The 13,216-nt window shown below is 43.6% G+C and overlaps 1 protein-coding gene across 1 annotated transcript in view; it reads right to left on the minus strand.

Annotated features, from left to right (window-relative positions):
- The window catches only part of LOC136621253 (ficolin-1-B-like), a 59,728-nt gene extending 46,732 nt beyond the window's left edge, over positions 1 to 12,996 (minus strand). The window contains 3 exon segments of the mRNA XM_066596608.1: positions 2,350 to 2,394; positions 3,113 to 3,226; positions 12,909 to 12,996. Coding sequence (XP_066452705.1) covers positions 2,350 to 2,394; positions 3,113 to 3,226; positions 12,909 to 12,996 — 247 coding nt within the window.
- Positions 12,997 to 13,216: the final 220 nt, after the last annotated feature.

The raw sequence follows: 13,216 nt of genomic DNA on the forward strand, positions 1-13,216 counted from the left end.
ATGGAGGGAACACCCGTTGGATTTCAGGCTACAACTGAATAAATTCCAGGACCCATTGCTCACTTGTGCAGGAAAAAAATTGACTCCCTAAAAATAATCCACCACCCTACCCCGTGCGCCCTTTTTGGCATTCCCTAAATCTTAGATAAAAGTAATAATGTAAACTGTGTGGTATGTCAGAAGACAGGGGTAATTACGGGGGCTGGTTGGGATGGGCACATGGGGCAATAAAACCAGGTATCCCTCCTCCACCCATGCTTTTTGGGGGGGTATTTCTCGGCCTCAGCTGTGGGGATGGGGTGTAAAAAGTGGCGCTCTATGAGCCTTCATAAGCTTGCTGAGGTGTGGCGATCTCAGACACAGGGCGCTCAACAAGCTGCTCCTGGAACTGCAGGAAGGCGAGCGTTCCCGGGGCTTCTTGTAAATTATGTATTACAGGTAGCGATCTGAATAACGCGGGCTCACGCAGCTGTATGTGGAATCCGCTTGCAGATGTGAGCCCGGGCGTGGCGCTGCATACGGCCACGTAATGTACTGCGTCTAACTGCGTAGTCACACAGGCAATCATGCGCAGTACACTGTTTTTTGTTTGTATTTCCCAAGCCGTCACTTAGCAATGACACGGGTACCCGAAGTCCGTACATAATTTAGTTGCGTATGAGCTGCGGGTATATCCACAACCATGGAGCACAATGGGCTCTATGTTGCGGATATTCACGGTAAAATAGAACATGCTGCGTTCTGTTTTCTGCGAGTGGATTACATAATTCCAACCAGCTAATGTGAGTGGAATTGTGTAATCCAGTGCATTTGATTGATCCGCGTATTACCGCGGATCAGACCCATGTGGAATCCGTAATTCCTATCCTGTCGTATGAGACTGGCCTAATTGTAGATCACTACCTTTTTATCATGGGACTGGGGACCACTCAACGAGGCCACTGGTTACTGCACCAGGCTCTCAATGACCTTTGGTTGCCGGGAGCAAATAGATTTTAAATTTCCCGGGCTCCCCGACTCCTGCGCATGTGTCTGGCATTTTGCCGGTGGTCTCATGCGCAGAAGCCAGGAAGGTCCACAGAGGATGATCACGTCGAGGTTCAAATACAGAGGTCTCTGGTAAAAAGTTTTCCATGAGGGTAGATGGAACTTCAACTTTTTTTAAATTTTTATGTGATCGCCATTATCCATTGGATAACAGTGATCACGTGAGTAGGAACTGCATACCGCAGGCCTCTGTGACATCTCCAGGCTCTCGGAGATGTGAAAGGATCGCAAGCGTTTCCCATTGACTTCCATGAGAAACATCACATTGCACTCGCATGTACATTGTACGGTATACGAGTGCCATGCGATGGCTTTCATTGAAAACAATGGGCGAGGCATTCCAAGGGAACACCATAAGATGCAACATGCTGCTTTTATCAATGAATCCATGCAAAAGAATGCACAAAACTCGTATGACAAGATCGCTTGTGTGACTACGACCTTAATTTTCTAAATAGATTTCTCGAACCACTGAAGCTACTTGAAGACGTTCTGTAGAATTCAGTATATTCTGATCCTCTCACCTTTTTGTCCTGTTGATCCAGGAGCGCCTGCAGATCCTGTAGTAATAAATATTATAGAAATGAATACAAGTACAGAGTCAAATGTACAATGTGGATTGTTCTAGTGTTATATTAATGTTGTTACAAGAAACATCATATATTTTGAATTGTACAGCACTGTTGTGAAGGTAATGGGCGCTCACACCAAATACTGATGGGATTTACATTTTTCTATCATTCAGTCAGTTAGTGTTTCATTAATTGTCAAAAATAAACTATTATCACTTCTATTTTTGAAAACATTCTAACTTTGCAGCATTTTTTCACACCTGCCTAAAACTTGTGCACAGTACTGGATTTGGTATATGGGGCATAGAGAGAAATTCTCCAGTCTTGGATAATACAGTGGAAGATAATCCTACTGGTAACAGTTATGTGCTGAAGGGCATTAGCATATTATATAACCTGCTGGACATAGTGCCAGTATTCTACTGTTGACAACTGCGGGGCAATAGCAAACAGTATGGCATCCTTTGGTCGCCATAGAGGATAATCATGGGCTCACAGCCACTTGTGCAGTAATTCTGGTAATAAGTACATTATATTAGAGGACTGTCAATTATGTAACACCCTAATATAATCTTCACAGTTTGGACCATGTAAATTGTATAAAGCCCAGCTAGTGTGAGTGGAGGTCAGTGCATGGAAGGGTCTTTGTGGATGCACATAACTTAGTGGTACAGTAACCATCATACAGTTATTCATTTACTACAGAAAACCCTGTTATCTGAATACAAACCTGGCGGGCCTGCAGGTCCAGCCTTCCCGGGGTCTCCTTTAGATCCTGAAACAAGAACAGCAATTTAGCCATCATCTCAATAATAACCCCACATATGGGATTAGCGGAATTAAATTTCTCCTCTAACTCAGTGGCCTCTGGGGGACGTTCTAGTGGTCCAAATGACATGAAATTTAGACAATGGCCACTTCAGATGATGCGCTCACCATTTATGAAAAAATTCTAAAAAGTCCCCGACAGGTGGAGCTGCAGTTGTAGCAGACAAAATCTACCTTGACAAAGCTGCATCACTGTCAGATTTCAAGGACAGCATATATCAGCATGTTGTAGCGATGGTTCTGCAAACAAAAAGCATCAGTGACTATTTTTACTAACATTTTTTTCATAAAGGGCGAGCACATTGTCTGAAGTGGCCACTGTCCAAATTTTGTCTCATTTGAAGCAGCAGAACGCCCTCCAGAAACCTCTAAGCTGCTGAGGTTTAATTTCGCTAACCCTGCATGTCCTGACTGCAGTTGTTCCAACCCAATGGATCATTGTTTCCCAAACCCCAGTCCTCACGACCCCCAACAGGTGAGGATTTGACAATATCCTAAAGAGACAACACCTCTGGCAATGTCTGAAGCACTGACAATAATTACATCATCTGTGCAACGCTGAGGAAATCCTAAAAACATGACCTGTTTGGGAGTTTGGGAAACACTGCAATAGGTTAAAATTACTTACATGTAGAAGTGCCTGTTAAACTGCCATATATATTTACCTTTCTCTCCTATGAGACCGGCTTCACCTGTTTGTCCAGAAGGGCCAGGCAGACCAGGACATCCTCGGAGGATAGTCAACTTATCACTTTCTCCAAGTGCCACATATTTCACTTCTGTAAGTAAGATGATGACATATGAGGATGATGTATGGTAGTCCCCGTATAAAGCATAGAAAATTACCAGTAAGTCTCTGCCTTTTAGATTGCGTTCCTATAGCTGCTTACTACTAAGGGTATCTTCAGCATGTCTGCTAGGAGCAGGAGCAGGAACTGAGCTCCCACCCCCTCTCCACCCCTCTGCACTATTTGCAATGGGGAGAGGCAGGACAGGGGTGGGGCTAATTCTCGAAACTTAGCCCCGCCTCCTTTCAGTGCAAATAGTGCAGAGGGGCGGAGAGGAGGCAGAGAGGGGGCGGGAGCTCAGTTCCTGCTCCTGGCTCCTTCATCCTCCCCCCCCCCCCCCCCCCCCCGCCTATGAGGACGACGTATATCGGCTCGGCGTGAAAACCGAGCCGATATACGTTCGTGGGAATGCAGCCTTAAGTATTTGCTGGAACACCTTGGTTTCTGTGGTTTCTATCCTGAGTAGTCAGGGTTAACATCTGTGCTTACTAGTTCAGGTTAATTAGTCCTGCTAGTGTCAGCGAGGTGATTGACATTTCTGTCAGGCAATCGGCTTCTCCCTCTTCCCTATAAGATCTAGGTCTTCCTGACTGGGAGTTGGCGATGATTTTCAGTGTTTCCTGAGCAGTCAACCTGCTCAGAGTGCCTGTGTGTCTGGCTTCTGTGCTCGGGTTTGTTTCTGTTGTTTGTCTGGTTTTCTACTGTCCTCGTCTTTTTGTTTCTATTTGTACTTTGTTGCCAGTACTCTGGTTCCCCGTGGACCCCTGTCCTCATGGAAGAAAGTGGGGTTGTCCTTTTCGGGATGAGTACTCTACTGCAAGGTGGGTTCAGTCTGAGGGGTCCTGAGTGCCTGCACTGTCCATAAACACACTCTTCTGTTTTGCCTACATCTAGCCACCCATATTTCTAGTTTTCACATCCGTTCTGGCTGCCCTCATACCAGGTTCCTGTTGGCAGTCCAGGACGAATCTAACATTAATGATATGCATTGATGGTATAGTCACAATATGTCATAAATTAATTTCAGTATTCCAACCAGTGGCCATCATTCTGGGCCTGTGACAGTTGTATGGTCATGTAGCCATCTGATCTTCGTGACTTATTCCACGCTGCTATTCTATTTCTGCAATCTTCATTCTGCTATTTGACCAGACCCTGTAGTTTCTGCTTATTAAGGGTTAACTCTGTCCTCTCTGGTTCTGGGCTCAAAAGTCATGTTGCAGTTGATAATTAGCTGATCTCGGTTACCCAGCTTTCCCAGGATCCGCTTGCCAGTTCTCTCTTCTCTGTGTAACTCTGGTGCTAGTCATGTGGATTGTGTTCTGGATTGGTGTCCTTTGACCCTCCTTGATGTACCCTCTCTTTGATTTCTCGATATCTGACCCTGGACTGCTGGCCTTGCTGCTGCCTGTCATGCTTTTCCCTGTAGTTCCTCTCTGGTGTGCTTGTACCTCACCTGGATTTTGTTTTCTGATTTGGCTTGTACTTGTAAGGGGGTTCTTAGACAGCTGGGTTCATGAAGTAATGCAACTTAAGTATGCTTCTACTGTTACTATCGTAATACTAGTTATGGTATGTTTATGTAATGTGATAATAGTGGTCAAAGTGTGTATTGCTTCAGTGCCTTATCTTAGTATATTGGTTTATTTTTATGACTGGGAGGATCCCATGAGGTCATAAAGGACATGCCTTGGGGACAGACAGGTATACAGAGTGTAGCAGTAGCAGCCTGTTCCAGAGCTCTGCTGTGTACAGACTCCTCCACTAACCAGGAAGTGCTAGGATTTGGGACTCCAGGGAGGCGGCTGTGCCTAGGATGATATTGCTGATGGAAATCCCATTCTGAACCTGATTACCGAGTGTTGCCAGCATGGCTTGTGTGTTGAGTTCATATTGGGGGAAAATATGTACATATATATTCGCCTATTTAAGGCTAAAATCTTTTGGCACATTCTTGTGGTTTGGGTGGGTTTTTTATGTTTTTTTTAACACAAGCAACACTAAATGCAGATGTGTGATATGTATAAACTCCTCAAATCTTAGGCCGGGCTCACACGGGCGGATTCCAATTGCAGAATCCATGATCATTGTCCGTAGCAAAATGCAGCTATATAAAGGCATGTACTTTTGCTCTTTTTGCATTAAAGGCTGTCCAACCCGCAGCCCATATGCAATTAACATTGCATACAGGCTACAGGTACCCACGTCATCGCTTGGTAACTGCGCGGTAAAAAACACATTTAAAAGGGGGGGGGGGGGAACCTGTACTGTGCATGACTGACAAGCTTGCCGGAGTCATCTGCAATACAGGAAGTTTCAGGTACACAGGGTCGCTGGCCGGGCTAACAGCCGGAATCAACTGCGGGCCTCCCGAAGGCGGAGTCCAGTCTGCCCGTGTGAGCCTTACCTTAGGGTTTTGCAGAGTATGTTCTGCTTACATAAGATGTCTATTTGAGAGCTTTAATTACAACGTTGTATTTTCATGCAGTTTTTTGCTTATCAAAGTGCTAACGACTTGTCTGTGTGTGAGTAATTCTCATGCTCCGCCCCTCATCACATGGTGGTAATGTCATTGCAGGTCCTAAAGCAAAAAACGTGCAGAGCCTGACAGCAGCTGTGTGCTCACAGGACCTGTGATGATTAACAAAACAATGAGCAGTATAGCAGCAGAGAGATGCAAAAATAAAACCAAATGTTATTCCTCCATTAAAAATCACAAGCAGCTGTGATGTCATTGTAATGTGATCAGTCACTGGGCTCTGACCTCTGCCCTTGATCTTAGGACTCTGACTTCATCACTGCTGCTTCACTTTATTAAATACTTGCACAGACCAACAGGAGCCATCTGCTGACAGGGCCTGTAATGTCACCATCTTGTGGTCTGTCACCTGTGTGGGAGGAGTCCAGGGTTGCATGACAGTTATGTTATCACAGATCCTAAACCAGCACAGGCTGACGAAATGTATGTAGCACAGCTGTGTGTTTCTGTGATACGTCAATATTATGCACTCACACATTGCCACGGATGTGGTTGGTTGTCAAGTACTAAGTGTCCGGGAACAAGTGTCTTATGCAGTCGAATGATGCAGTTAAGCGGCACAATTCGACAGAGCAGAAGACAGGTAAATCTCACATTCACCTACAGTCTGGACAAAAATACCCTCCTCTTTGCACTATCCTACACCCAGCCTATGTCCATCCACATCAGCCCTTCCCTCCTCTTGTCACCCATGCATAGTCCCATGCACTTTTCACCTTCCTAGGATGCCTCCAAACACCCCATACTGCCTTAGCCGCCCTCACCAATCCACCAAACCATCTGTTCACCCCCGTGACCCTGCTACTTCTAGCTGCAGGGGACATATCCCCTAACCCAGGCCCACCCTATACTGCTCTCTACCAAACCCCCCCCCCCCTGCTCTATTCAAATGTGCTCTATGGAACTCCCAATCCGCATGCAACAAACTCCCAACTATCCATGACCTTTTCACCACCAAATATTTCAACCTGCTCGCCCTCATCAAAATGTGGATACAGCAGTCCAATTCTACCTCTCCTGCTGCATTGTCCTATGATGGCCTGCAGTTCTCCCACACACCCAGATTGGACAATAGGCACAGAGGAGGAGTAGACATCCTCTTCTCACTAAACTGTACCTTACAGGTCATTCCCTCAGCATCCTCGCTCACCTTCCAGTCATTCAAAGTCCACGACTCTTCCGCCCACTGTCCCTGTGTGTCCCACCTACCTGTTCATAGACCACTTCACCACCTGGCTCCCCCACTTCCTAACCTGTGAAATCCCAACCATCCTCCTTTGTGATTTAAATAACCCTACTAATGACACCAGCTCCTCATCTGCCTCCCAGCTTTAAACGCTCGTCTCCTCCCTCAGCCTATCACAACTCTGTCTCCCACACTCACAGAGACAGCAACACCTTCGTCCACCTCTACTCTGCCTCTCATTTTACTTACTCCCTGTTCCACTCTCACATCACAACCTCCTCTCTTTGTTCATCAGGCACCCTAACATCTCCCATGACCCTTTATCTTTCACACTTAAGATTTTCCAGATGGTCCGCATCCCAACAGTTCACCGAGACGATCCAGTCCTCCCTCTCCCCTGACCTAACCTGACAGCTGAACACTACCACACCACCCTCAGATATACCCTGGATGAAGTGGCACCACCCATGCCCTGAGCTGACCATGGCAACCTTGGCTCACCTCCACTTCACAGACTTCCTCTTATTCAAATTCTTGCTTCAAACTTATAACTTAGCCCTTCACCATGCAAACTTATAGCGCCAACTTATTCCGCTTTCAGGTAATTTTTTATTTATTAAGCTGGGTACTCATTTTACTGACCAATGGAAAGCTGAGTTGATTTTGAGCCAGCTACCTGAACCATGCAGGGGATTGAACTTACAACCTTCAGGTTGTGAGCGAGAGCTTACACTCTGCGCCACATGAGTCTGTTTTCCGCCCTCTACACTCAACTGAAACCACTCTCACAAAAGTATCAAATGACCTAATGACGGCAGAGTCGAGAGGCAACTACTCCCTACTAATCCTCCTCGACCTCGCCCCTGCACATCACACTGTTGACCATGACCACCTTCTCACTAGGCTCTTCTCTATTGGCTTAAAGGACACTGCTCTCTCCTGTTTCTCTTCCTGCATCTCTGACCACTCTTTCTGCGTCTCCTTCGTTGGCTCTATCTCCTCTCCACTTTCTCTCGCTGTCAGGGTCCCCCAGGGCTCAGTCCTTTGGTCCCCTTCTATCTACAGAACCCCAATTGGAAAAACCGTACACATATTCGGCCTCCAATGCCATCTCTACGATGACGACACCCAACTATACACCTCATATACACTGGCAACTGAAGATTAAGAAACAATCTCCGTATATTGATTGCGGTGTATTGGGCCGGGATAAATCCTCTCTGATCAGGATGGATAAGAGTTGTGACTACTTGTGAGAGCCTATTCAGGACTTTCGCTAAAAGCTTTACATCTACATTTAGAGAGGTCAATAAGATTCTGGCAATAGCAGGTCTTTCCCCAGTTTTGGGATAATTATTACCACATTCCGCATTCATGGTGGCAATTCAGCTTGTTGTCACGCTTCCAATAGTATCTCTAACAATTTTGGTGGTAGTGATGAAGTATGTGTGTATTAAAATAAAGAATCTGTCTCAAAATGGACGTTAGATACAAAATGGAGCATTATAAGAGGTGAATAGGCTTGTGTGTAGTAGAACAATTACACAAAGCAGAGATAAGCTTAAGGTAGGATGATGCGGTACAATGTCTCATGATCTGTTTCTTTTTTCCGAGAACCATATCTGGATGCCCGATGTGCAACTGTTATCAGTAGAAGCTCCTCCACGCCTTGAGGTTTGGACAACGAACTGACTGTACTGACAAGACACTGCGACCATCTAAATCACAAGGGAGGACCAGATTACGCTGGAAAACAGAGATTTGAAGGACATTTCATAGACTCTCACGCTATGCGGTTGCCGAACAATGCATAATTCATAATCTGTGCCTAACCCAATGAGGTTTATGCTGTGACTAACAAGACATTCCTTTCCTGTATAGAAATCTATAAAAAGTTGAATAAACACTCAGTACACCCTCGCCTCCCTACAGAGAGAACTACTTGTTGCCTGTCATGGTTCTTCTCTTCGTATCGGAGGAAACTGACAACGGTCTCAGTGCCTAGTTCTTGGTTTATGGGATGCATCCAGATATGGTTCTAATTTGGACCTCTTGACCTGGAAGGTTATGTGACCAGGCACGGTCCTTAACAGTAGTACCCCTGCATATTGCTTATACAGCTCAACTGGACGTCTGTCATCTCCCGTCGATTTATTTATTTTTTGCATTGAATCTATCGCTCACTTCAACTCAACTAACTCCACAGGGGGATCCAAAAACTCCCTCTGCTCATCAGTCAATATCAGCAGGTCTATAGTCACCAAGTATTGAGCGATCTGTTCCTGTGTCTTATGAAATCTGGAGGAGTAGAAGGAAGCATAGCACAGCCTCACCATTTCTCTAATTTCAGCTGAATCTGTAGCTAATGCATCCTGCCCATTCCTATCCCCGTGATGTATGTGGAACTTCTCTGTGCCTGAGAAACCATCGCTAAAATAAGACTGGCCCTTTCCCCCTCTTCAAATTTACCCTCTATTTTTAAAAATTTACACTTCTGTGCAGCAGTTTCCTGAGTCACCCTCCACTGTTCAAGTGCTTCCGCTGTTCCCGTCTCCACAAACCCAGCCTCACTATCTGTCAGGCGTTCTCTTAATTTTTGCCCTCACTCTCTGTGCCTCCTTTTCACTCTCTGTAGTAGGATACCTCTGAAATAAGCTTTCATCGCCTCCCCTTGTATAGTAATAGATGCAGAACCTGCATTTAACTCAAAATATTCCTTTTAGAGTTTCTCTCAGGTCTTGATGTCCTATTACATTAAGCCAGTACAAAAAGTGATTTTCAATAGCATGTTATGGGCAGCAAATGTGTGCAAGTGGTCTAAATAGTAATATGTAACCACACAAACACACACTCCCTATAGATATGCATTGTATATAGAGTTTTATCACTCAACTGTTGCTTGTCATCCAGTACACTTAGAGCCTCCTGTGACGCAGAGTGTTAAGGTAGCAGAAATGCAGTCCTAAGCGCTCGCCCCTTCTTCATATGTTGTATAATACAGTGAATAGGCGGAGATGGCACATCACTATATACAGTGTACTATGGGAGAGGAATTGCACAATAATCTACATAGTGTGCAAGAAAGACTACACACACCTCACTACAGGGAACACAATGGTGAACCCTATCACTGGACCCTCATCACCTACTCAGTCGGTTATTCAGTTTCTTACATCATAGAGGCGGATAGCAGTAGTGTTGGATGATTATTGAGATATTCGGGTCTGGAGTACCCGACTCAGTTTTCAAAAACTAATTGTAAATCGGAACAGGCGATTTCAATGACAGTCGAGCAATACATAACAGTAATATCAGACTACAAACTGGTTTGACAAATAGGGTTACAGAGGGACTGTATATACAAATTAGTAAAGTATTATGACACTATTTACAAATCCCTTTATTTTTCATCTAGATGCATCAGAGAATTGACATATTTCATACAAATGAACATACGGGGACATTAATCTACCACCGGTGTTCTACATACCGGTATTAGATAATTGACCACAGAGTTAGATGCACCAGATATAACAAGAACCGCAAGCCTGGTATTAAATTTGGCGCATCCTGTGCAGACGGTGTGTCACTTTCTGAAATGTACAAAAATTAGGGAGAGCGCCATAGCCAGAGGGAAGAAGATAATTATATGGGATTCTACTTACCGGGTGTCAGGCGGAGCAACAAAAAAAATTTTTTGTGTCCCGCCTGCACCGGGAATCCAAGTTCGCCTTTTCTAGAGTTTCTTTGCTGAAGGGTCTTCTTGTTTTATCCAGAAGAGTAAAGAGTAAATCTATGCGTATCTAATAGTACTGTCTATAAATATATATATATATATATATATATATATATATATATATATATATGTGTGTGTGTTAGAAGAGGATTACTATAAGCTTGATAAAGGCGTCAGCTAGACGCAGAAACGCGTTGCTTTTAACGATTTACCTGTATTGGATTGTTATGTGGGGAATAAAAAGTATTTGCTTTCTATTGAACTGAGGTTTTTTAGAGGCTTATTCCCTTATCTACTCAAGGGTTAATGTTGTAGCGCAGCTATAAAGAAAGTTTTTTTTTTTCTTTTTTATTCTATTTATTTCTGAAATGTACGGCAGATAAAACCTGCCATAGAATTTTGCTATATTTTATGCCAGCTTCTGGCTTAAAGTATAATGAATTGTATGGGCAGGAATATTCCCCTGAGTCTGTGCAGGCACACCGTGGAGTGAGAAGCAAGGAATACTCTCTAGTATGGACTCTGTATTGGACTGCTCTGTGGTAGCTGTCCAGTACACATCGTGAGTCTCCCCAAAATGGGATTGAAACTGTTCATCTATTTTCATTCAACATTTTATTAAAATTACATCAGATACCAGGGGCCTCTCACCCCAAAGTAATTTTCTCCTTTCACAAGCAACAGTTGAGTGATAAAACTCTGTATGCCTGTAGCTGCTACAATGAAGAGCTCAATGTATACACATTTTATATTATTTATATAGCGAAAGCCCTCACTGACTGACTCTCTACTAATTCTCTAACTTACTGGTGTCGTACAAACATGAAATTTGGCAGGAGCATTCTTTAGGTCCTAAATAGGAAAAGTAAAGGGATCACAACTTGATTATGCAATGCTAATTACAAACGTAAGTTTACCCCTATGTAATGCAACTTCCCGGTGTCGTACAAGCATGTAATTTGGCACAAGCATTCTCTAGGTTCTAAATAGGATATATAAAGGGGTTACAACTCGATTATTTAATACTACGTGCAAAAGTAAGTGCACCTCTATGTAATGTAACAAATCTAATCCTCTAACTTCCCGGTGTGGAACAAGCGTGAAATTTGGCACAAGCATTCTTTAGGTTGTAAATGGGAAAAGTAAAGCGGTCACAACTGGATTATTGAATTCTAAGTGCGAAAGTAAGTGACCCCCTATGTGATGTAACTAACAACGCAAATCTGAACCGCACAAATATGAGCTTTGCCACAACCATTCTTTACGTCCTAATTGGAAAAGTAAAGGGGTTGCAAATTCAATATTCAATTCGAAGTGTGAAAAACTGAATCTGTGATACATAGCAGTTCTTTTCTCAGAAACCAAGAAGCCTAGGGAAATGATTTGTATACTGAGGAGAATCTACCTTACGTCTATGTGTATATACTAAGAACAATCTAACTGCCCTCTATGTGCATATACTGAATGGCTGTAAAGTACAAAAGGAAGCAGCCATGGACTGCAAGGATGGAACATGCCTTTAAGGCTAAGAAAGCACTGCAACCTCCAGTCTGGAGGTAAATATGAATAAAAAGGAGTATTACCTTTAAGGGTTAAAATTGAAGAGAATGGGAGGGGTGGCACATTCTGTAGAGGGACATCGGTACCTGCAGTCTGAGGAAAATCTAACATTTCTCTATGTGTATACATATTTTATTTCTTGGTTCCTCTAAAGTAACCATGACTTCATGAAAATTTTCCATACAAACAGGTAAACACCTGTACCAAATTAACCCGGGTGAAGCCGGATATATGAGCTAGTTAAGATATGTTGCCATCTCCTTGTGGTGGCTGTTAGCAGGCTTGGCGGGATCTTGTCTGCTCTATCGAAAGTCTGTGCAATCTCTCTATATTGGCCAAGTACTCAAGTGTGATATATACTGAGATACTGCTAGCTCATACAAACCAAATACAACTGACTAAATTTAACTGAACATTTGGAACAAATTGCATTTTATTAATCTACTTGTCATTATACATGAACACAGTCCACTTTTCTCTTTTCTGGTGAGCCATCACTACTAGAAAAGTGTGCTAAATTTGAGTTGAATAATATGCTGCTACCAGTAATAATGTTAGTTTTTAAGATTTTAGCTAGCAAGACTCTTTTAACACAATGTTTGCAATAGATATGTTAGATCTGCCTAGTATCTATTGATTAGAGATTACTCACCTGGACATGAGTCTTCAGCACTAGCAATGCAGGTTACCAGGCAGAGCACAACGGCCAGCGAAGTCCACATTGTGACTGTTCTCGCCATCTGACCTTCAGCCGGTTGAGTGTAATGGGCTTTTTATTTGAGCCGCATCTGTATTTTTCCTTATAAATATAAGCACCGCCTAAAGATCTTTATTGCACAATTCAAACATATGACCTCTCCATAGTAAGGGCACAGTGTACTATAAATGCTATCACAATAGTTAACAGGCCTTACAGTCGTAAAGGGGGTATAACTGTATTCAGGGTTATTACAAATTATC

Source organism: Eleutherodactylus coqui, chromosome 3, assembly GCF_035609145.1.
Source record: "Eleutherodactylus coqui strain aEleCoq1 chromosome 3, aEleCoq1.hap1, whole genome shotgun sequence".
NCBI classification, from domain to species: domain Eukaryota; kingdom Metazoa; phylum Chordata; class Amphibia; order Anura; family Eleutherodactylidae; genus Eleutherodactylus; species Eleutherodactylus coqui.